The following is a 25,582-nucleotide window of genomic DNA, read 5'->3' as shown; positions in this document are numbered from 1 at the left end:
TAAAATACTCTAAGTGGGACTTCTTCAACGTTTACCTATCAGCAACACGATGAAATGATAAATTCTCCCTTCGAGATACTATATTTTTCTCTGCAAATTAGTTCCGAGAATTTGGTTATGTATTTAGGTAACACTTGGCTGAAAGGCCGGTTTACCTATTTTAATCACCAGATTGCTTGAAAAATGTATCTACAGTGCTAAAAGAAATACGTGACTTCTGGCTGACCAGTTGTTTCACTGCAAATCGAAATCATTTCGCTGCAAATTTATGGTCGTTTTGCTACAAATCACAAGTCGTTTCGCTACCGACTGAAATGACTTCTGGGAGTTTCACGGCCTAAAAATTGCACGTACAAAATTTGATTGTATATAAAACATCTACTGCAGCACGGAGGTAAACAAGCTTATCGAAAATCTTCACCTTCCTTCTCCAGTTCTTTGATTTTCTCAGCTTCTTTTTGCTGCTGAATTTCATCTCCTATTCTACTAAGACCCATCAATGCCGACAAATTGAAGAAGAATGTGAGACCAGCACCAGGCAGGGAATTGGCGCCGTCTAATTTACTGTCTTTACGAAGACGATGAACACGCATTTTCAACTGCATGAGGCGTTCGTGCTGCTCATCTTCAGATAACACTGTCCACATTCCCTCACCAATGTGATGTCTCAGCATCTCCAAAAGAAGTTTGTCACGCAAGATCTCATACCTGCAGAATAACAATCGACATCATGAAACGTTTAGGATCTCAAATATATTTGTATTGGTAATTATTATAATTTCTCTTACAATTTGGTGTTAATAATGTTAAAAGACAACGAAACTTCACGAGCCCGTGGGGCAAGTGAAATTTGTAGTCTTAGAAAAATTTGCAATCTGCACCTGTGTTACAATTCTGCACTCGTGTTCCAACTTTGCACTCGTGTTACATGACAATGCACTCGTATTCCGCCAATCAGAAGCGTATATTGTTACTACAGATATACTATATGCATCCCCTGCTATAGAATTCTGGGATTACTTGCTATCAGAGTTCCTATGAAAGTTTTTGTTGTCGTATGGACTGCTTGCCTTTTTTTATTTTCAGGAAGAGACTGGGTAACAGAAGGTACACACTGTTACTCCTGGTAATGGGGTGATTTCCATACACAAAAGGCACATGTCAATGACATAGAAGTTTTCTGTGAGACCTTAGGCTACTTTGAAAATTAAAAATAGTTTGGGAGATTTTGCAGATCCTCTACATCATCAAGGGAGAAAAAAAAATCAGGGGTCAATGTTTATTTTGTTAGAAAAGAATGGAACACAACGTAATGGATAAATAGATTATTGTTCAAAAAAATCATGCAAGAAACACAAGTATAACAAATACAAGCTACATAAACCCCCAGCCATTTTGTAATTTACCTGTAATAGGTATAGATGTGTAAATCAACTCACATTCAAAATTGACCTTACAATTTGAGCAACTTTTGAGGAATGCCTTGGACATTTTAACTGAAAAGGTTAAGTCTTGCTTGTAATCTGACCAAACAACATGGCCTCCTAAACAATCTGGTTGCCTATTATTTCTTACAAGTACAGAAAGATGTTTTTTGTCTTGTTATGAGCATAGGACAAAGAAAATATTCCGAGTCTGTATGAGGGATTGAACCTCAGACACTCAGATTCCATGCTTTGATGCTCTACCACTGAGCTACAGAGACTCTGTGGTGAGCAACATTATTGGCATCCCTGATCCAAGCAGTATGCAGGATGCTTACCACATATAAACTTCATAGTGGGCCTTGCTCATCATAGAGTCTCTTTGGCTTAGTGGTAGAGCATCGGAGAGTGGAATCCAACGGTCTGAGGTTCAATTCCTCATGGGGACTCAGAAGTTTTTCTTTGTCCCACACTCGTGACAAGACAAAAAGAAAAAAAACTTTCTCTATCTCTTTACCTGGCTCAGAACTCACCATCTCTCTTATTCTATATCTTACATGTATTTGCTTTCCACTTTCAAACTTTTCTTGCCTTATTGACAGCCTTAAAGAATAGCTTAACTTCTTGTTAGGTCTCAAGAATCTTACTTTGTTCGTAGAGCTTGTATTAAATCTGTAGCTGTGACTTTCTGTCTTGCTTTCTTTGCAGCTTTCTCATCCCACTCTTCATCCTCATGCAGCAGGGCCACAACACCTTCATGATCCAGCCGCTTGGTTCGTCGTTCAGCTCCTTGTTTCAGTTTGTTGGCCTGGTGCATTCTCTCCCTCTCTTCAGCAGCTAGGGATGCCTCATCCTCCTTAAAACAAATTTAGAACAACATATATCACATACACCCCTGGTAATAGCCTACCTTACTGTAGAGTCAGTGTGGCTCCATGGTGGAGCACTGGAGTACAGAATAATATGATTGGCTACAGTAACAAATCCTATCCAAAAAAACATGTCAGCTGATACACTGGTCAACGCATCACACCATAGTCTGTCCACTGTCTGGCTGACTGTTGCCTACTGTCTGAGGTCTGATTCCTCATACCAACTCTTGGTCAACATACTACACCCAATACAGCTGTCAAACATCCATCATGCCCAAAAGGATCAATTTTGGCAGGCTTGCCTTAATTTCCATGGTAAATTTGAAAGGAAAACCTAAGAAACAGTTGCTGTCTTGCAAAATAAGCAAATTCAAAGAAAATTGAAACCTTTGTATCAATCTGATGAAGAAAAAAAAACTCAAGGAAAAGGAAAACTAAGTCAAGTTTGGGTATCCTGTTATTGTACAACTCTGTTTTGAGCTTTAAAAAAAGTTATACTCTTTTCAAATACCATGAATTACTGGCTTGCATGGTTATTTGTAATTTGTGTAAGAAAGCTTGGTTCTAAAAACCTGGAAGCATGCCAACTATTCGCTGTAACATTTGCAAATGCACAGACATTTGACCACTGCGTCAGTAACACTGAGAAAATCAAAGAACTGGAGAAAGAAGGTGAAGATTTTCAATAAGCTTATTTACCTCTGTGCTGCAGTAGATGTTTTATATACAATCAAATTTTGTACATGCAATTTTTAGGCTGTGAAACTCCCAGAAGTCATTTCAGTCGGTAGCGAAACGACTTGTGATTTGTAGCAAAACGACCATAAATTTGCAGCAAAATGATTTTGATTTGCAGTGAAACAACTGGTCAGCCAGAAGTCATGTATTTCTTTTAGCACTGTAGATACATTTTTCAAGCAATCTAGTGATTAAAATAGGTAAACCGGCCTATCAGCCAAGTGTTACCTAAATACATAACCAAATTCTTGGAATTAATTTGCAGAGAAAAATATAGTATCTCGAAGGGAGAATTTATCATTTCATCGTGTTGCTGATAGGTAAACGTTGAAGAAGTCCCACTTAGAGTAATAATAGTAACAGTAACACACTACCAGGCCAGCCCAAACAATGTTTCTAGGAGAACTTAAATCCTCTTAGGCTGAGATCCTAACTTCAAAATAATTAGATCCCAGCTAAAGGGTAAGCTCACTTGCCAAGTAATCACAAAGAAAGATTTTTTTGTGCGAGATATAGACAAGCTAACTGAGCCACAAAGACCATTAAAAGCAACCTTTAGATTCAGTACCACAGACAATGATAAGAGGTCAGTGTTGAGAATGTGCATACTGATATTTAAGCGTTAAGAATGGAGCTAAGCCTGCTCTCGAAATCAGCCTTATTATCCCAAATAATGTTCAGGGGGGTCTGGATGATAACTGTAACACGAAACCATTCCAAATCATCTCAAAGAACTCAGAAAATCAGGCTAACCACACTTTTCTATATCCCCTGAATCATTCCAAATGCTAAAATTGGGATGCTCATGACGAATCAGGCCATCATACTGAAATCAAGTTTTAATAATTGTTGCCAGACAGCTTTTAATGCCTTCAGAACTTACCTGAAACTTTTCCAGTTCCTTCAGATTCCTGTACTCATTTTCAACACACCGCAAACCAACATCTCTCTCCTCTTCGTTAAACTCTTCTTTCTCACAAGGACCACCATCAACCAAGTTACACAGGAACATCTTGATTTCATCAAAACATACATCTGCATCGGGATATTCCCGCTGAGAAACAAATGATCGCCAGGTCTTCATTGAAAACAATTCATTGTGGACAGCTTTGAAAAGCAACAGCGCTGTTTTGAGAGAAATTCTTCCTTTTCCTTCGACATCAAGTGATTTAAAATCCCAAGAAATTTTTTCTTCGAGACTTTTCCTCCGGTCAAGGTCGTCTAACACATCCATAAATTTTTCTCGTGGACAAAGTCCGCGAGAAGAACTGCCACAAACTGTTCTTATGGCACCTTCGATTTGTCGAGGATCGATCGGAGAGAAGTACAGCGATTCGTGAAAATCTTGGAGCTGATTTGAGGTCAGATAACCCCTCATGTCCGTATCCAGTAAATCAAACATCAATTCCATATCAATAAGTCCCATTTTTGGTTGATAAGATGGAGTAATCACAGGTTAGCTGATTGCAGACTTAACTATAAGCTAACCCAAAGACTTCGAAGCCAATTTCTGAGGTGTTCTCTGTTCGAACACTGAACTTTAAACAACTCTAGCCATAATAGTTAATCATCGTTGAAATTCTTTTCTTCCTCTCCGGCATATTTGATGACAAATATCTTTACAAAGAAACAAAACTCTCCAGCGAATGAAGAATGCGGCATGTAGCTATGGCTGCCATAGTATTTACCTTATGACGTCAGAGGTCACACAGGGAACTTCACGCACGGGATCACACCCGCAGGTGCGGGACACTACGGGTCGATCGATACCGCACAAACTCCGATTTTCAGTAACATTTCTTACCTGAAGGAAGAGTTAGATAAACTCGATGCAATTCTGGTTCCCTTTGTTTTATTTTCTCTTTTCTAAAAGGCTTACTGGTGTTAAAAAAAGGCAAGCGAACAAACAAGAATAATATTTTTCGGCTGATTGGCAATCAAGATTTTTTCCATGAACAATTCCTTAATAAACGATTTCTGTTCCAGGGCGGAAAACGACTTTTAATTTTTTTTTCATTTAGAATCAGAGAAATAATTAATAAATTATGACTTCCCCCGAGAAGCTGCGGTTTACACTATTCTTAGCTAACCTTTTATGACATTTTACACAGAGTGTCCTTAAATAAACCAGACGTCTTAAGACAGTTGTCCATGGCAACTGATTGTAGCATTCCGCAGGAGCGTAGGACAAACATTGCTATTAAGACTTCAAACAAACTTAACACACTGCTGGCGACTTTTGCAAACTCTAAAGCTCAAGAAATCTGTCAAGATGGTGCGGGAATTAAATATGGATACACAGCGTCAAAACTTTTGGAAGGAATCCATTGACAAGGAAGCATATGTCCGCTTGAACTGGCATTCAAGATATTCCAAAGAATTTGCGCGCGACGTAGCCGCCATGGCTGCGAAACCTCGAAAAGAAGGACTTAAAATCAACGCTTTGCAGGGGTTGAAGCAAGAAATGGAAGAGAAGGAAAAGGAGAAGAAGGAGAGTACTACTAAAAAACAGCTTGAGGAGAAGGCTAAGGCTGATCCAAAGTCCCTTCTTGTTGAAATGCGTCCGGTTTCAGGCAAGACACGGGAATTGTTGTACGACGGTTTCAGCGCACTTGGAGGCGGTCGCTATGCATATTTACAGAAGAGAAAGCTAAAGGCTCCCGAGCATAAATACGAATTCCCCATCACGAGCTCTTGGGAGATCGGTTGGAGATTAAACGACTGTATGAAGACCACAAACCCATCGTGCGGTCGTACTCGAGTCATCAAGGACACGTTTTACCGTCAAAATGGAATTCTGTACAATGACTGAAAAGAAATTAAGTTTTTGATTAACACATGTTTGCTCGGAGGTCTTTATTATCAAATAACATTTGTGACAGAGCTAATACTTTGATCTTTACCTTGGATAATGAAAATACTTTTGTAAAACGCTCAGTGTGATGAGTGATGATGTCAATAACAAAATTCTCTTCGGTCTTTGTCACACTAAAACGCTAGCGCTAATTTAGTTATTAGCAACCATACTGTAATTGACTTGATTATTGTCAACCAGGAAATTTTTTGTAAAGGTGCGGGATATTTTTAGAGTTTGTATAATTTTTTTTCGTGGCGAGCTTTCTTTGAGCGATTTAGATCCTTGCCAACTTTTGTCATGTTGATGAAGGTTTTTTTTTTTTAGGAGCGAATTAGTCACGTGCAGCACCAAGGAATGTGAGTTTTTTTACTAATATTTGCTGTTTAATAAATCAAAGTTTTGCCCGTTTTGTACACATAATAATTTGTTGACGATAGTCTTTTTTTTCTGTTTTATGGGGTTACAACCAATTTTTAAGTGCAACTGTATGTATATGAGAATAACTGGGCTTTAACAACTTTTATTCCTTTCAAATTTTTGGACATTTCCTGAGGAAAGCCTGGGAAAAGATAACAGCAGGAATGTCCTAAGGAACTCTTAGACACATACACAGCATTTTCCTATTTGTTAGGCTTGACAGGTAAAAGATGTTTTCAAATTGGTTTTGCAATCCTTTTACCAGTTGAATATTCAATAATTCAAAGGGAATTTAAGTGGTACCCTGGGGTACCTCTGAAAGTAAATTTTACTGGTTACTGCCTGAAAAGGAGAACACGGATACAAGCTGGAAGCCTGTGTGATCAGACATTAAACAGTCTGTCCTATTCCTTGTGAATAAAAGTACATTTTGAAACCTTGTGCCAAGTTGAGAGGGCAATAAACTACAGTCTGGCACTGTTTAATAGTTGTCCACATAATTAATCTACTCCACTTCAATTCAAAACAGCACAATTGCCGCTTGCATCAAGAACTTGGCAAATCTAGCAAAACAACCTGCCAGGTATTCCTCACAGGTATGATGTTCAGGAGATTTTAATAGAATTTCCATTTTAATTGTTACTGGGAAATCTAACAAAATAGTTGCCAGGTTGCTTTTATAAAAACATGAATGTTGTTTTTCAAAGTATCCAAAGTATAAAATACTGTGAGTGACCTTTATTGTTTGCTTCAGAAAGCACAAAACTCTTTGAAATAGGTACTAAAAGGAATAGTAAATATTAATATCATTATGTTACTAACTAAAGGAAACTCAGAAGAAAGGCATTTTGTGAGACTATCAGAAAAACTGATACTTAGTGTCAAAGGTTTGAGAAAGTCACATTGTGTAACTCAGTTGAGAAGTCCACTAGGAGGCCATGATATAAAGTAAACTATATAGCTATATGTTACTGCAACATTTACTAGTACTCAAAGACATGTTATGCCTTTTTTATGTCAAGATTTTTTAAACAATAGCTGACATACTACAAGAGCCTTAATTGGTCAAAGATCTATCAATTATTGCAGCAATAAGCCCATAATAGAGAATTGAGACATTTTGTCTAATTATTTAAACAAAGTCAAATGGTTGTTCAACAAAACTGCATCCTAAACAATCCTCAATTTAGCTGAATCTTTCATCTAAACATTTACTTTTGTGAACATTGTCAAAAGAGCCAAAAGCTAACAGTGGAAGGGCATTTATTTAATATGGTCAACCCTCTTATAGAGAAAACCTAAGACCCACTGGTTGCATAAAACCGTGGTTTGGGTTAGACCTTAAGCAACTCAGCGACCCTTCAAGTTTATTTTATGAATAAAGCAATCACCGGTAATAATAGACCACACTTTTTGTACCATTTCACCAGAATGATGACTCACTTGGGATGTTGGTAAAAGTTTATAAATCATGAGCTGGACACTCAAGACATGTTTTCCAACCTTTTTTTTTATGTTCTCCCAACATCTTGCATAGGTTAGTCCTCTGGTAAACCAATAAAAAGGGTGATCTATTGCTTACACAAGCTATGTTAAAAGAAGGTCCCTCTGGGAGTGAAGGAAATATTCCAGCCATACCCAAGGTACACATTCAGAATTTCAAATCTCTGACATAGTAGAATTTGGATTATTAAGTCTCCAACAATTTATTTTATTTTAGATTTTATCCTAGTTTCAAAAGTTCAAAACCAAGTAATCTGCCTGAGACATGCACTAAATTAACCATTTACATCCTAATATCAGTATGCATATTCTCCATACTGTTCTCTATACATTTCCAAAGAGGCTGACAAGGAGAATTTGTGTAACAATCAAGAGCTGCTTTAGTTGGTGATCAGCTCTTTTTTTCTCCAGACCTTAATGTTTGATTCAGGGGTGATATTGTAAGGAAAAATTAGATGCTAGTCACTCTTAGGGACTAAAGGGTTTAGAATAATAATAAATGAATGTGGTTGTAAAGAGGCACTCTAAGGGAATTTGAATCGCTATGGCTGGGTACTGGTCACTAGAAAGTCTTGGCACTATATTATTTGAACAGTATTCATTGATAGAAGTATATTCTGTTTCCCAACTACAGTTTGCCAGGATCTTCTTTCAAAGAGATTGTTCTGTTGAACACCAGCTGAAACATAAGACAAAAAAAATTGCATCATCTAGCAAAATTATCATTTGAAGTAAGCTGTTAATCAAATCAGTTCTTGGGCTCTGATGAGTTGAGGATTGCACAATATTCTGCCATGCTGACTTTGTTTGGGGTTTCACTGTCCTGCTGGCTAACCAGTCATTGATTGTCTTTTGACTAGCCTTACAGGCTTATCAAAATATGGCACAACTTGTAAAAGTACTCAGTGATACTACACACTAAAGAGCTAATAAGATACATTTGCTCCATTGTTAACAAAATAGCATAGGGCTTCAACAACTGTGCACAATGAAAGGGGGGTGCTCACCTTGTCTTTACTGCTGTCAGGATCAACACTAAAGAAACCAATCCTTTCAAACTGGAATTTGTCATAGACAGTTGCCTGTTTGACAGTTTGTTCCACAAGAGCATCAGGAATTACAGTAAGAGAATCCTTTTGGGAAAAAAAAAAAAAAAAAGCATGTTAGTGTATTACTAAGGAAGGGGAGGTGTTTGTGAGGAGAGGGGAAGGAGAGGGGACGTGAAAAAGTCCAATGAATGTCTCAGTGCCTTGCCAAATCAAGCAGGAAGGGGTGGGTGAAAGGGAGCCAAAAGTGTTTTTGATGCAATGTGTTTTTAAAGGAAAATAGAAGTTTATCGACACTCACATAGGGTTTAATTTTCCCATCAGCCAATTGTTCACACATGAAGAGTGACTGGCATCTAATTTCTCCTTACAATATCAATGTTGCATCTCACATTAAGGTCATGAGAATAAAGGAAATGATCACAACTAAAGAAGCTCTTGATTGTTGTAGAAATTCTCCTTGTCGATGCCTAAGGAAATGTATAGAGAACAGTATGGAGAATATGCACACTGATGTTTGGTTGTAAAGGGTTAAAAAGTAAGAAATCATACCTTGTTGCAATCTGTTATGAAACCACCTGGTACTTCAGCTGGGTCTTCTGGATTCTTGTGTTTGAATCTGTTTCAATGCAATTATCATAAAATTATTAATTTATAATCAAACAATTTCATTCAGTCAAGTATGACTTGAATAAATTCTGAGTTCCAAGTTCAGTTTTTTCAGTCACTGCTTGGCCATCTGACGATACAAAGTGGTCCACAGAAATGAAAAATTTAAGTTACCAGGAGAGAGTAAAAAAAGAAGAAATTTTGTCACATATTGCACTAAGACAATATTTTATGCAAAGTTTGTGTCACTTAAACTTAACACCATACACAGTATTTGAAACCAATGTTGTAGCCTGCCACATAACTGCTGAACACAGCAGTAAGTCATTAGATTGGCAACAAATTTTGTTTCCAAAATCTTTTTCTACTCCCCATGATAACCAAAATGATTGCAGCTCAGAGCACTGAAATTAAATCCTGCAATCCGTTATTACTACATGTTTGGTTAATTTCAACCAATTACATTGGAAAAAAGACCTAGAGAAAAAGAGTGTCTTTTGTACCGCCTGTTTAATTTGAAAATTGCCTGCATGGTTTGAAAAGTCACATATGAAAAGTGGTCCTTTGTGTGAAAGCACTGGTCTCTCCAGATAATAAAAATTCAAAATACTTACAGTCTTTCATAAAGTCTGACTTCACATTTCAGAGGTGAAGATACCCAGTGAATGAAAGCCTTTGGTTTTGGTGCAGTTTCTGTTGACTCACAATTCACTAACAACTCTGTCACTTTCCCACTGGAATCCTAACACAGAAAAGAAGAACAAGAGGGAACAAAGAGAAGCCATTACTCATTACAATTATAATATCTCAACACCCTTTCAATAAGAAAGTTAATGACTAGGAAGAAAATCACAGCTTAGGAAGAGTGTCTGATTAAACACTAATTTCTCCATGCTAAAACAACACAAAATGTGTGCCAGACAGTGGCGACAATTGACATTTAACATTTTGGATTGAAAGGGTAAACATGATCATAGAGCATGATATCCACAAAACATGAACACAAATATATAACTGCTACAGCTTGGCATTGCTGCATTGTAGACATGGATTAAAGAATGTATAAAACAGCTTACAAACTAGAAAACAGATTTGCATTGAGGCACTATGGAATAAAACTCAGTGAACCTCACTCTAAGAAGAAATAGTGACACTGTAGGTATGAAGGTGAACCAGCCATACCTTAACAACTTTATGAAGTGTTATCACCATACCAGCGTACTTGAGGCCAACAGACTGATCAGGAGTGAGACGGCGAAAACCCTTCTCTGACACCTAAAGCAGAAGTTTTGACAGTTGAATAGTGAAGGAGGAGAATAAAGGTATCCATAGCAACCCTGCAAGCAGCCATTGTTGCAGGGACCAACAAAACATCTTATGGAACCAGTCAAAAAGACAGGAAGGTAAGGGAAGGTGTCACAAATCAACAAAAACAAATAACAGATCTTGACCCTTTAACTACCAAGATCTTATCAGTGATTCTCCTTACAGTCTGCTATTCAGTTTTTGTGATGTTAGTTTAGAGAATCTAGTATTAGATCAACTTATGCTCCCCTAATTGATATTTTTCTTTATTCTCATCACTTGTCTTCTTGATATTGTATTGATATTGTAAGGAGAAATTCTATCTTGGTCACTCATGGGAATTAAAGGGTTAAAAGATGAAAGCAAACACTTATGAAAGTAGACATCATCTTGTGGACCACTAAATGCATGTTGTTGAGCCAATTTAAAATGAGACTGCCACTCAACATTATCACTTGACCCTTCAACCCCTAAGAGTGAACAATATCTGATTTCTCCTTACAATATCACCCCTGAATCACACATTCGGGTAATGAGAATAAAGGAAATGATCACACACTTAAGCTCTTGATTGTATTTAACAAATTTCTCCTCATGACTGCTTCAGAAAATGTATAAAGAACAGTATGGAGAATATGCATACTGACATTTCGGTGTAAATTGTTGACACAACCCTGTGATTGTCAATTTGGAAATATCTAGTAACCTACCTCTTTAAAGTCTGTCTGTTCAATAAAAATTGTTTTTCCAAATGATATTTCATGACTTCCTTTACTTGTGTCTTGAGGGAAATTGGGAACACCGAGCTTGACTTGCTAAAAGAAAAAATTCAACAACCAAAATAAGACATTGCTTTTATTTTGCTCATTGTTTTCCACACATAGTCAAAATAGTTCTTGTGCCATGAAAAAGTTGAAGCTAGGCCAAATGCTTGCAATAAAAAAAAATAATTTTAAAACTGTGAAACTGTGAATACAGTATCTTTTCATTTTCAAGAATGTTATAATCATGGTGTCACAGTGAATGTCCATGAAAAATTTTCGGCCATCACAGTTTCACTAAATAAATTAATTAGATAATTAGATAATTAATTAATTAGATAATTAGATAATTAATCAATTAATTAGATAATTAGATAATTAATCAATTAGATAATTAATTAATTAGATAATTAATTAATTAGATAATTCAAATCCTACATTACCTTGTCAAAGTTCTGTATTGTCACCTTGAGAGGTTCAAGAACAGCCATGACCCTGAAAGTTTGAAAAAGCTTTTATTAATATTTCCATCACTTTCACAAAAACAATTTTTATATAATAAGTAACATTAATATGTTCTTAGAAACCAAAAGTTAATGGCCATAAACTTCTGCAAATGAATGCTCTGATAATAGCAGCGATAACATACATGTAGGCCAGATTGGTTGGTTCACACAACAAAAGAAATTTTATGGATATGTCATGGAACTTGGTCTGGTGTCATCAATGAGCAACCTTTGACTCCTGAGAGGGACGAGCGTCAAATTTCTTTTGACAATTTCACCCCTGAACTGATCACGCATTACTCTGCCAAGAATAAAGGACATGATTGCCAACTGGAGAAGCTCTTGATCATTGAACAAATTCTCATTATTGGAACCTTTTGGAATTAGAGAACAGTACAGAGCATAATTTTATTATCAATGATGGTTGGGTGTGAAGACTTTAACTCACTAATCTCCATTCACAGCAAAATGTGTCACCACTACCTGTGAATTTCCATGGTTGTCATAAATTAACATACATGAGCACTGACTAAATTAAAGGAGCACTGCAATAGTTGCTATGACTACCTGGGAGCAGTAACATTCAGTTCATCCCGAACGCATGACTCAAGGAGCAATGGATCTGTGACTGTCTGTGCCATTGTCACACCCACCTGCAACAAAATAATTCAACAATGTTTAGCACTTTCACTCCCGAGAGTGACCATAAAATAATTCCTCCTTACTCTTTCTTCACATTGTAAAACAGGGCAGTAATGTGTAGAAAGAAAAATATTAAATACTGGGCAATTTTTTTCTAAGTTGACACCATGCAAATTCCCAAAGCCTTAAAGTATAGGAAATGAATGTCAGAAGGTGCAGAAAATTGATTCCAGAAGTGAAGGAGTCAATCCTGATCTTTCTTGGGATCATCACTCTGTCCCTAACACTGGGCTGTAAACTCAACTTTTTTCAACGTTGTCAACTTGTGTAATATTATTACATGATCTATTACACCAATGACAGCACTGCAAATATTTAGAGAAGGTAGTGAGGCTGAAATTCAGTTTTACAAAAACAGGAGAGCCATGCTACCTTTCATGTCTTACTACTTAGATATTACTTAATTAATGATGAATCAATAATTAATTACTTATTTATTTATTATTTATTACTTAGATGATGCATGAGTAATATTTTATGAATGTTAATCTCACTTTCACTTCTAACAATTAAAACTATGTTATAAAACAATACAAATTATTACATAATGGTTAAACACAGGTTCCTACATTGGCAACTGCCATTACAAACCAAAACTGTCACAGTTCAGAGTGCACCAGAAGAAGTATCAAATGTCTTGAGTACTTCTTGACAATTTGTGTTGCAGAAACTATGACAAACAATGTTTTACACATTAGGGAGTAAGTTACCTTGCTGCAGAATTTATTTATAGCCTCTGGAGGAAATCCTCTCCTTCTCAGGGCTGTGAGAGTGAACAATCTAGGATCATCCCAATCCCTGAAAAAGACAAAAATTAACCCTATCACTACCAGGAGAGACCTACATGTAAAAGAAATTTTTGTATCAGAAGAATATCAACTACAAACTGTTGTTTGATTAACAACAAAATTCTCTCATCTACAATTACAAGAGAATGTATGGTGAACAGTAAAGAGAGTGGATATTTTGATCTTGGGAATGAAAGAGATGGTGGATAACACCTAAGAGAGAACAAAAAAGGAATCTCTGCAAAAAAAATCATTATACTTATTACTTTTTTTGGTAAGGATTGACAGAAAGAATGTCTGACAATCAGAGATAAGAATTTATATTCAGATCTTGGAACCAAAAGGATCAACCCAAAGATCTGGAAGAAAATTCTTAAAACTCCCAGGATGTGGATAGAAAATTGCCCTCTCAGTATAATTAATTATGTTTAAACCATTTAACTCCCAAGATCTCATTAGTAATTCTCCTTACTGTCTACTATACAGTTCTTGTGATGTTAATTTGGAGAATTTAGTATTGGATCAACTTATAATCCCCTAGCTGATATTTTTCTATATTCTCATCAATTGCCTGCTTAACATTGAATGGTTATTGTAAGGAGAAATTCTGTCTCATTCACTCATGGGAGTCAAAGGGTTAAAACCATAACACACCAGCACACAACTCCTCTGTTCTCTCACCTACCTGACAATTCCAGAAGAGATCAATTTACCAATTTTTCTCTTGGAGACAACAGTGTAACTCAAGTTTAATCGACCATACTCCCACTGCACTGGGCAGTAGATATCAAGAGCATTGCATAACCAGTAATATGATGAACGCCTGTCAAACAGAAAGAAACAAACATTTAAAAGCTGTGCCTGATGTGACACAGCTAATGTGGGTGCAAACTCTAAAGCATCTGCAGAGAAAAGATCAGCTTCAACTTTTGCAACACTATACATGTAAGGTGAAACCAACATTTGTTATTTTTGGACACGAGCAAGAAAGAATTGGTCTAGTACTAATTGTGAAAAAAAATTGAGAAACTTCACATGCCCTAATTGTTCAAAAAAAACCTATTGTGTATAGCACCATAGAAAACTGAAACATTTTAAGTCTATTTAATAAAATCAATAGACCCTGCTTCTGCTGGTTTGACAGCACAATAACCAATGTTGGATATGGAAACAACACAAGAAAGTTTCTAAATCACTTACCTTTATAGGCATGGGATTTACAATATATTTTTGTGTTCTCCCAGTAACCCGAGTGGGTTATTACATAAATTAACCAGTCCAAAGTGGGGTCTATTACTAAATTCAATGCCTATCTACACTGCACCTACCTTGACTGAAATTCTTTTGTACAGAGTGAATGTGAGATATCCTCCACAGAATCACACAGACAATGAGTGAAGTCATATGTTGGATATATACACCTGATAAATATAAAATAATCCATCAATATTAATTCAAATAAATATCAGTTTTATAAAATTACCATTAAAAAGCATGGTGAGAATCTATCATTAATTCAGTCAGCTGTCACAGACTACAATGATGAGGAAATAAACTCTGTGATCTGACAATGACATTGATTTTTCTATAACAAGGTAAATATATTATGACAACAAAAATTTATCAACACAAGTACCATTCAGTTCCAGATCTATGATGAGGGGTAAACTTTATACGATAGGCCACAGGGTCCATTTTTCCATCCTCAAGCGTGGTCCTCATTCTCAGTGTTGCCTTGGGAATGCAACATGAAAGGTAATAATCAACAAGAATCATTGGATGAAGTTGAACAGATAGAATGATTTTCCAGTGATCAGCAGTCAAAATTAATTATTTGTCCAAGTTCATGACTGGGACAAGTTAATTGATCTGTCAGACACTGACGGATCAAGATATTTTGCCTAATCTGGGTTTGAAAATTATTTTTATCATTTAATCGGCAGTTTTGTTTCTCATAACTACATAATTCTCTCTCTTGAAAGCTCAGGGGAGCTATCTCCATTTCTCACAAAAGAGCAAGCAAACAAATGAACATGAGCAGAATATTATTTGCAGGAAGACAAAGTGACAGTTTATACATGACAAGACCATACTTGGAGGAAGTTATTTCCAGGTCAAGTGGTAGATAGCTTCTTGGACAAAAAAAGGGAAATAGCTCAAGTGGAAGAAAGAAAGTTGTAATATAAAAACCCTTACCACTCCTTCCTCTATTTTCCCTTTTCTCATATCCTGAAAGAGTGCAAACCATGAATGACTTGAACAGAAAATTATTTCAATTTGCTAAGAAGCACATCTAACTGTAGACAGGCCGACGTATTTCACCTATACTCCCAGGATGTATATATCAATTCTCCTCACAGTCTATCATACATTCCTTGTAATTTCACTCAGAGAATTTGGTGTTGAATCAAAGGATACCCTCTGATTGTCATTTTTCCATCTTCTCTACAACTACAACTGGACCTGAAGGTTTGAAGGGTGGATATCATTATCCACTGGATAAATCTCCATGTGGTGGATAGTGCGGTAGGTTTTGTTAACACTTCAATAAATGTTGAATAGGGATTTTTCTGTTATATACATATCCACCTTTAAATAACTGGGCCCTGCTGGACAACATATCAATATTGTAAGGAAAAATTGATTATTGGTGATTATTTGGAGTAGAAGAATGAATCAACCTGAATTTATGTCATCAAGAGAATTAACTGAAGGGTTGCTTGTTGGTCAAACCCTTTAACTCCTAAGATCTGATTGGTAATTATCCCCTCAAGCTGCTACACATTTCCTTCTAAATTAGTTATAAGAATTTGGTGTTAGATCAAGACAACAACCTCTACCTGATAAGTTTGAATATTCTCATCAGCTGCTTGTAGGATAATGTAAGGATATAATTATTGGGAGAAGTTTCATGTTGATCACTTCTGGGAGTTGAATGGTTAACATGGTGCTTGTCAAATACATGGTAAAAACCAACACAGAAGAGGGTATCATAACTTTCTCCTCATTACCAGTAACTTGCAACAATCTGGGTTAAGCAACCGTATATAACAGGGACTTGTATGACTACTGTTTGGTGTCTTAGGTTTCTAAACAAGAGTCTTTGCACCTCAGGAGTCTAGGATTTTACCATTGCCACCCCTACATGAGCTACTTAAAAAAAAACAACATTGAAGCAAACCTCAAACAGCCTCAGTGATTCTTCTATTGGTCTGTCCCGCCAGGGGCTGGGTGGGGGATTGTGGCCTTTGATTTCTTCATACTGCTGGTGACAGACATATGCTTGTCCCCTAAATCATCACAAAGTTGATGAAAAAAAAAGTAAAATTGTCGTAACTCTGACAAGCAGATTTGTTGCAATAGATGCACATCAATGTGATAATGTTTACCTTTTGATGAGCTCTACAGCAAAATCATACAATTTTCCAAAATTGTCTGAAGCATGAGTTATCTTCCATGGTTCAAAACCTGAAAAAAAAAATTGAAAGTGGGATATCATAGTCTGGTGGAGAAGCAACACACAATTCAATTTTGGTTTAGTAAGGAAGGAGAACAATAAGGAGATAATAATTTGTTAGCATGCGCACTATAATTGGTCAATTAAGCAGGCTGTATCTCATGGTGCACCTGCTAAATTCAAAAGTTTGTTTGAATAGAAATCTTTCTTCTCCATTTGAACCCAGAAATAAAATAAATATCTTACTAATCTCGTTTTCTTGGTCTGTGCAGTAAGTTATGGAACCTTGTTTTTTCTAATGGGGTACATGCCCCACATACTCTGCTCACAGCACAGACCTTGAGCTTGGTCAGTAAAAGGCATCAATGACCCAGGAAGAATCAAATGTGGCTAATGATAGAGATGATCAAGCATGGATTGCAAATGAATCCACTTGGAAATTTGTGAATTAACCCTTTAGACGCCGCCATCAGTATGCATGTTCTCCATACTGTTTTCTACACATTTCGTAAAGTGTTGACTGGGAGAATTTATTTAACAATCAAGAACTTCTTTATTCTTGTCACCTTAAAGCATGATTCAGGGGTGATATTGGAAATTAGATGTTATGAAGTACTACTTGGGGATCAAAGGATTAATTTTTGACAATGGGCATAAATTCTTTAAAGACAATTAAAACTTCTTGAACTTGACAAATTTAAAGGAAAAACTAAGAGAGATATACAGACAGAAAATATTCAGCTTTTCCTAGAAATCTTCTTTAACAAAACTATTTTACTTACCAAGCCATTTGACCATATCCAAAATTCCTGTAAAAAACTTTTCCTCTTCCTTCTCTGGGTTTGTGTCATCATATCTCAAGTAGCAAACACCGTTGTGGGCCTGAGGAGAATTAACAAAAAAATTAATTTATTAATAATAAATACATATCAATAACACTGATGAGATTCATAAAGGTAATGATGATGATGAGGTTGGGATTGTGATGGCAATCACAATTATCGCAGTTATACATTCAAAAAATGCTAAAACAGAAATCATTATGATGATAACATAAACAAGATGAGATTTAGTGCTAGGAGTCTATTAAATACAACAGATTTCAACAATAACTGGCAGCATACACTCAACTTCACTGTTCCCAGTGACACAGGTAACACCTTAACAAGGTCCCTCCAAATCACCATGTCTTGAGCTAATCTTGAAGCACTTCCCACATTAAATAATGAACAATTTTTGGCACCATATTATTCCTGACTTTACATAACCAACAAACCAAAAAACACAACCTCACATCACAATAGATCAAAACTGACCAATCACCACAGACTTATACTACTTGAATCTAACAGCCAATATCATCACTGCATAAACTGAGCAATCATTTCACCCCAAAAACCACACAACTTATACCACTCAACTAAAAAAAAACTCTTCTTTAGACTCCGATGAAGCCTTCCACTTAGGTTGTTGAAACATCAGTAAGCACTACCAAAACATTCCTTCTCCAGACTACCCTTATCTGGACAATTAGACTAAACAATCAGAAAAAGCTATCAGAGCATTCTGAAGTGATACAGTATCATAAACCTTACTCTTGCATAACCAAAGTTGAAGTTGATAGCTTTGGCATGACCAATGTGAAGAATGCCATTGGGTTCAGGAGGAAATCTTGTTTGCACCTAGAAAAGTAGAATCCTTAATAAACTCCATGTAATATTTAGCTTGTCAGAAGATGCTATGTAATTATTGTGTAGGTACTGCATGTAAACTCAGGAAACACAGAAAAAAATGACAGAAAATAATAATTAATTACTGAAAATAAATATGGAAGTCTACAAATTACAATAAAAAGTAATAAACTGTGAGCTGGGAACTATGCTTACATGTATTTTAGAGTACATATTTTCTAACACCTGAAGATTACAATGTGGGGCTTTTCTCTCTATGTATGATGTTGGACAATCAACAAAAATTCCTTATTAAAATGTACTTTTGATTTCTGTGCAGTCCAGCATTGCACATTTGTAATCCCCAGAGTAAAGAGTCAGTGCGAGAGAACAAGCTATTGTAATAATCTAACCCAGGACAAAATAAAATGATCTCTGCCAGTTTTGTAACCCAAGTACTCAGTTAACAGTCCATATTGTTAACATGTCTCCAAAGCATAATGCATCATTCAACACTGAAACTGTGAAATCCTGTAAGAATCATTTCATTACTTGAACAGTAAAACTATCTGACACTTACTCTTCCTCCAGTTCTTTCTAAATGTTCCTTTAGAAGTGTCATTGTCTTAGGGGTTACAACATAGGCAGGTGTAAGGTAGTTCTCACCTAAGTTTAAAAAAGGTATTGAAAATGTTGATTAGTACATATACATAACTAAGTGTGTTACCAAGGGGAGACTGAAGACATCTTACATGTCCATTATAATAAACATTATTACATTATGGCCTGATAATAACTATTCCTAATGGAGCTACTGACAGTACACGATTTCAAATGAGTCAACCCTTTACACCTAACCATGATCAGTATGCATATTCTATAAGCTGTTCTTATACTTTTCCTAAGGAGCTGACAGGGAGAATTTGTTTAACAATCAAGAGCTGATCATTTCCTTCATTGTCATGACCTTAGTGTGTGACTTGGAGGTGATATTGTCAGTAAGAAGAAATGCCAGTCATTTTAAAAGTTCAAAAGATAAAATAATTTTGGCTAACCACAAAACTATAAAAATTTTAGTTTGGTGGGATATAATAAGACAGGAGAGGCAAATATGAAGATGAATTATTAGATACATGCCAGAGTATCCTGGCTGAAAACAGATTAGATTAAAACTGATCACAAACCATGTAATGTGGCCTGTATCCTGATCTACTGTATATTCACCTGGTTTGTGGAACTTGCTTGCCTCTCCAAACAAAGAACTTGTTTCATCATCTCCAGTATCACCATTCAATGAAACCTCTACAGCTGCAGAACGAGACTCTTTTGCTGGCTTTCCCTCTTTGCTGGGCTTGGCCTCCTATGATCAATACATGAACAGTCCATAACATTAACCCTTAACACCCTAACATCAGTAAGCATATTCTCCATACTGTTTCCAACACATTTCCTAAACAAGAATTTGTTTAACAATCAGAAGCTTCTGGGTCCGGTTGCTCAAAGTCCATTTAGTGCTAACCCAGGGTAAAATTTTAATCTGAGTTTCTTCATTCACTTTTTTTTAAAAGGATGATACTATGAGGAGAAATTATATGCTAATCACTCTGAGAGGGTAAAAGGACCAAACTTCAAATCATACAATATTGTTTGAAAAATGGTTCATTTACGTAAATTATCCTTAACCCTTTAACTCCCAAGATCTCACTAGTAATAATCCTTACTATACAGTTCTTGCAATGTGTGTTTGGAGAATTCAGGGCGTGAAATTGCGCCTAACACAGGCACCAATGCCATTAAATTTTTACTTCGGCGACCAAATCCTGAAAATTAGTAGCCAAATTGGCGACTAGAATGCTTCATCATAACCTTACCAAGAGATATAGTGAATTAAAAAGATTTGCAAAGATAAATCTGCGGCAAACTTCCTCGTTAAGTTTGTTTCCAAAACACAGCACATGCATCTCAATCAATAACTAGATGCCATCTTGGATTTAGGTGAGCTTGGACATTGCATATCATCCATCCTAGCGTCCACTTTGTAGCATGTTAAAGATCTTTTCCCTAACTTAATTTCTAGAATGATGACAGCGTAAAAAAAAGGTTTTGTTTGTCTTTGAAAATGGTGCCCAACTCTTTTTAAATTGGCTACGACTTTGAAGAATTTAGAAGCCAAGTGGCTATCAGAAAAAAAAATTAATTTCACGCCTGGAATTTGTTATTGGATCAACTTGTAATCCCCTAACTGATATTTTTCTTTATTCTTATCACTTTTTTGCTTGATATTGTATATATTTTGTAAGGAGAAATTCTGTCTTGGTCCCTCATGGGAGTCAAAGCCATTGACCCCTGAGAGCGACTTATAAATCATCTCCATCAATTACTTTTGCTGCTCATTGTCTGGTTCTGCACAATTATTGGTTATATCAAGGTGGAAACTTTAAAATATGGTGTTATAAATACAAGTCTCTAGTTATGTCACCTTTGTTTTGAAAGTTTGCATGTCTTCTTCAGTTTTAGGTCCAAGCAAATCTAAGATCTGTAAAAGAGTCAAAATACCAACAATAAATATCATCCAACAAAAGAGTCATTGTTCAATATTAATAGTTACACCTGTGTGAAATCAAACCTTCCAAAAGATAAGTCCGTAATATTCAAACATTAATATTTTCCTGTTTTTTTACATTTTGGGGCATGGTTCTCTCTAACTTTCTTGCAAAAAATGTTCATAATATAGTAGTCTCTACTTGTGACAGTAATCATGGATCTTCTATTTAATATAGGACATTTTCTTCAGTCTAAGGGCAACTTATTCCTGTCAGCAGTGAAGACTTCCTTTGACCTGGTGTGAGTTTGATGTTCCTGGCAAAACTGATGGATGGAGTGACAACTGATGGACATACAGAATGACAGGCAGACAGTAGGACTGATTTATAGCAAGCTATTGTACCACAAACCTGCATATCAATTTCTGCTTTCACAGCTTTTCCATCTGCCCACTTCAACTTCTCTCTTGCCTTTCCTAAAATTTCAAACAAATTAAAAACAGGTCATATATCTTTACTAATACAAACAATATCCATTAAATAAGCACACAAGAGGATTTTTAATTTTCAGGGCTTCCAGACAAGGGGCACATTAGAGGGGGCCTTATTACTGAGGGGCTTATTTGAGAGGGGCTTGTCAGAAAGGGGCTTATTAGGGAGGGACTCTTTAGAGGAGGGAGGCTTTATGAGAGAGGGGACTCATTTGAGAAGGTTCATTGGAGAAAGGGGCTCATTAGACACTGTGAAAGAATAAAGTCTCATTCGTAACTCACCCATTATTATTCCAACATTGAATTTGTAGCGTTTCTTCAACAATTCTTCCTTGTGTTTCTTGATAAGTTCCTCAACCTAGGGAGAAAAAAAAAGACGATCAAACCAAAAAGTCCCTGAAATGAGTGTTATCTTAATCCTTAGTATTAGTAATGGTATTATTAACCCTTTACATCCTAACATCAGTAGACATATTCTCCATCCTGCTCATCATACATTTCTCAAGGTGCTGACAAGGAGAATTTGTTTAGTAATCAAGAGTTTCTTCTGTTAATGATCATTTCCCTTATTCTCATGACATTATTGTGTGATTCAGGGGTGATATTGTAAGGAGAAATTAGATGCTAGTCACTCTTAGGGGTTAAAGGGTCAAGTTGTTGTACACGTAAGTGATTCTCCCTTTCAACTGATATACAGTACCTTGCAATTCAAGTAAGTTAAGTGAAACTGATGTGAGCTACTTTAAAAGAGTAAATCAAATCTTTCAATTTCTTACTTACACAGTCTTCAATCTGATCAGGTGTGATGTTTACTCCAATACCACAATTTTTTTCAAAGGCAGCCACATCAACAGGCAAAACTGGATTGGCCTTCATAAAATCCACTGCAGCTAAGATGAAATAAAAGTAACACATAATATGAATATTAATTAACTGATTGAACCCAGGGGTAGAATTTATTTATGTCATCCAATCAGACAAAGGCAGTCTGGAGAAGTACTAATGTTCATATTAGTTCGTGATATTTTGACAACCCCAGGGGAAGTCTTCATCTTGTCTCCATTCTGATGATGACCTCCGCAATGATTTTTAAAATGTCAGTCACTTCCACCAACTGCAGTCCTTCTCAATTTACTCAGACAATCAGACAGGACCGTCAAATTTATTAATCCCCTGAAATACCTTCGAAATAATTAATCATCAACTAAACAATAAGTACTTCTTAATCACCAAGTTCAAGGTCCATACTGTAACTTATGACCGATTTTTTTTGCACAGGTCAAAAAAATTCCATTGGGTAAAATCCCAGCATAAAAAAACCATGTTCTGTAATAATAATAATGATAATAATAATAATAATAATAATAACAATAATAATAATAATAGTAATAAATTTAATAGTTATATAGCATAAAATTCATTAAAGGTATATGATCTAATGCACTTTGCAATAAATTTAAAAAATATCAAAAGAAACCCCAGAGAATATGATAGTTAGATTACAAAATGAAAACAAAATTATATTTAACAATAAATTAAAAAAGTGATTAAAAATCTATATAGTATATAGTCTAAAAATGTTCACACAGTTAACAGTAAGCTTGTTTAAAAAGATGCGTTTTCAGTTGTTTCTTAAAAATATTTACACTACTTACACTTAATTTACAGAATGGACCAAGAAAACAAGGTTAGTAACTTAAAAATATTTTTTTTCCATCTCTGGGTTAAATTAGAGGGGGTAGATTTTGACCTAAACACACTTTTTGATTTAGCACACCATATAGTAAAAAAAGGCTTAATGAACTGACCAATCATGATGCACATAGTAATTCAGAGATATAATAAAAAACCTGATCAATCACAGCTTCTCCTCCCTCTCTTTCGCTAGATAGCAACATCATACCTGTCAGTTGTATCGCAGATGCCAACTTCTTGTTTGCAATGTAGTTACTAACAAACTTGATCTGTGATTCATCTTTGATATTGCTGCTTGCCAAGGAGTACATCAAAATGCCAGTGGGTTTTCCAATTGCATCTGTGGATTTTTCTTTCACCTGTTAAAAACAGAAAAATTGTGATGCTCAATCTAAGCATAGAGAAGCAGTGAACACAAGAAATAACCATCATCAATTCTACAGTGTAGGACAGTTGTACCATGGATACTAAAATCTGTTTGCCCCAGCCTAGTGTCATACTGACTGTTTCACAAAGGTACAAGCTTGTCTTCACAATTCATTAGATACGAAGAAAATGGCAAAAAGGAAAAAGGAGATCAACTACAAGGCCAAAAGATTACAGAGTGACCATAGGCTTAAAAAAGTACAACTCAAAATTGGTCATTGCTTGTCCTTATTTTGGGTGCTTCATTTTGTGTCTTGATTACTTCATCTCCATTAGCACTCTGAGGCAAGTTGTTCAAAGGCCAATTAGCACTAATCCAAAGTTAAATTTTAATCAGGGTTTCTTTATTCCTTTGATTCAATAGCCTTCTTGGGATAATTTTCACAATTTTTGATAGCATCCAAGATAAAAAAGGCAAAAAAAATTACACCAAAATTAAAAATTTATTTTTTAACGTTCAGATCTGAAATCAGGTTTCTAATTAACCCTTGGTTATCTTTACCCAGCTTTGAACAACCCAGCCCTGCTTTACAAATGAACATGCAGGATGCAAGTAGAGAAGGATAAAAAAAGAGTATTTGCATGAACATAAAGCCAGATATTTATACAAGGTCTAGGATAAACCAAGCTTTTATGCAATCAATGGGCCTCAGGCACACTACAAGAGGGTTGATTGACTTAAAAATGCCCTTTCACTGCAAGCTTTCAGCTCTCTTGACACTGTTCCCAAAAATAAATGTTCACATAAAGGGTTCAGTTAAACTGAGGATTGTTTACAATGTGGTTTTGTTAAACAAAAGCTAAACTTTGTTTAAATAATCAGCCCTCAGTGACTGAGTTAGGTCCAGCTGGACAGAGAATATTTAGCTTTGTGTCATGACATACAAACCTTGTGCATTCTCGTCCAGTCCTCTCACTCACTCAATTTGTACCCAGTATATTACCAATGTACTGTTCAAAACCAATATATGCTCATTTACATAACAAATCTTCATTCCAGTAGTGCATTAATTTTAATTTCATCACACATAAACAAGATTTCCAATTATTGCAAGAATCGTAAGAAAGAGAAAAACTTAAGACTTTATGTTATCCACTTATGTTACTATTACATGTAAGTACCAGTTATTGCATCAGCCTACGAAGAACTAATCGAGCTGATATAAGATAGAGGGATTGCAGTAGCACCTTTAACAAACATTCTCAGCCGATCTATCGAAATCACTAAAAGTATACAAACATTATTTCAAGCAAGTGCATCCATGATCAGTTAACACTCCACAAATATCACAGGCTATTAAAATCTATCGAATGAAAACCCCAAGCTTTTACTCACCAAAGTTATGATGGATTCCAGTCGCTTCGAAAGCGCATCATTCTTCAGTGTTTCCTGAGCTTTCTGCTCGCTTAAACCAATACTTTGGAAAATTCCAGCCTTGTCCATCACCGATCGACTAACAATAACAGGAGAAAAATTCTCACAAAGCGCGGAAGCAAAAGAACGAAACCTTATTCTACGAGGAAACAGCCACATGCATGGAATAGACTATACCTTTGTAGCCGCGCAAGCTCGTTCAAGAAGACTAGGTCGAGACTGGCTTGGTTTATTGGATCTACATTTATTTTGGCGGTGTCACAGTACGTTTCCTAAGGTGGACTTGCCAAGGTGTTGACAAGAAGAATTTGTGTACCAATCAAGAGCTTCTTTAGTTTTGTGATCATTTTCTTTATTGTTGTGACCTTCATGCGTGATTTAGGGGTGATATTTTAAG

At 36.0% G+C, this 25,582-nt stretch overlaps 3 protein-coding genes across 4 annotated transcripts in view; 1 reads left to right on the top strand and 2 right to left on the bottom strand.

Annotated features, from left to right (window-relative positions):
* The window catches only part of LOC131777909 (trichohyalin), a 30,774-nt gene extending 26,081 nt beyond the window's left edge, over nt 1-4,693 (bottom strand). The window contains exons 1-3 of the mRNA XM_059094274.2: nt 3,918-4,693; nt 2,072-2,280; nt 422-708 (exon numbers count right to left, since the gene is read on the bottom strand). Of these exons, the coding sequence (XP_058950257.2) occupies nt 422-708; nt 2,072-2,280; nt 3,918-4,460 (1,039 nt within the window). The 5' untranslated portion in view covers nt 4,461-4,693. The remainder of the gene's footprint in view (nt 1-421; nt 709-2,071; nt 2,281-3,917) is intronic.
* Nucleotides 4,694-5,189: 496 nt separating this feature from the next.
* On the top strand, nt 5,190-6,314 carry LOC131777929 (protein SPMIP1-like). Its single transcript, XM_059094307.2, has one exon. The coding sequence runs from the start codon at nt 5,307-5,309 to the stop codon at nt 5,844-5,846; it is 540 nt and encodes a 179-aa protein (XP_058950290.1). The 5' UTR covers nt 5,190-5,306; the 3' UTR covers nt 5,847-6,314.
* A 712-nt stretch (nt 6,315-7,026) lies between these two features.
* LOC131777926 (glutamine--tRNA ligase) lies at nt 7,027-25,374 on the bottom strand. Of its 2 annotated transcripts, XM_066174242.1 has the most exons (25): nt 25,147-25,374; nt 23,593-23,743; nt 22,470-22,579; nt 21,972-22,047; nt 21,610-21,674; nt 21,135-21,191; nt 19,880-20,015; nt 19,236-19,321; nt 18,581-18,667; nt 17,768-17,867; nt 16,918-16,996; nt 16,710-16,818; nt 15,725-15,757; nt 15,165-15,262; nt 14,857-14,949; nt 14,214-14,351; nt 13,451-13,538; nt 12,606-12,691; nt 11,976-12,027; nt 11,482-11,586; nt 10,649-10,741; nt 10,081-10,208; nt 9,410-9,476; nt 8,819-8,944; nt 7,027-8,490 (listed from the first exon to the last, which is right to left on the bottom strand). In XM_066174242.1, exons 1-25 carry the CDS (start codon nt 25,342-25,344, stop codon nt 8,440-8,442), a joined length of 2,412 nt encoding a protein of 803 aa, XP_066030339.1. In that variant the 5' UTR covers nt 25,345-25,374; the 3' UTR covers nt 7,027-8,439. The 2 variants fall into 2 exon arrangements, with proteins under 2 accessions (XP_066030339.1, XP_066030341.1); XM_066174244.1 differs by lacking the exons at nt 23,593-23,743; nt 25,147-25,374 and having other exon boundaries at nt 22,472-22,529.
* Between the last annotated feature and the right edge of the window lie 208 nt (nt 25,375-25,582).

The sequence above is a fragment of the Pocillopora verrucosa genome, chromosome 11, assembly GCF_036669915.1.
Source record: "Pocillopora verrucosa isolate sample1 chromosome 11, ASM3666991v2, whole genome shotgun sequence".
NCBI classification, from domain to species: Eukaryota; Metazoa; Cnidaria; class Anthozoa; order Scleractinia; family Pocilloporidae; genus Pocillopora; species Pocillopora verrucosa.
Note: the sequence above shows the minus strand (reverse complement) of the source record. Positions and strands in the feature narration are given on the sequence as shown.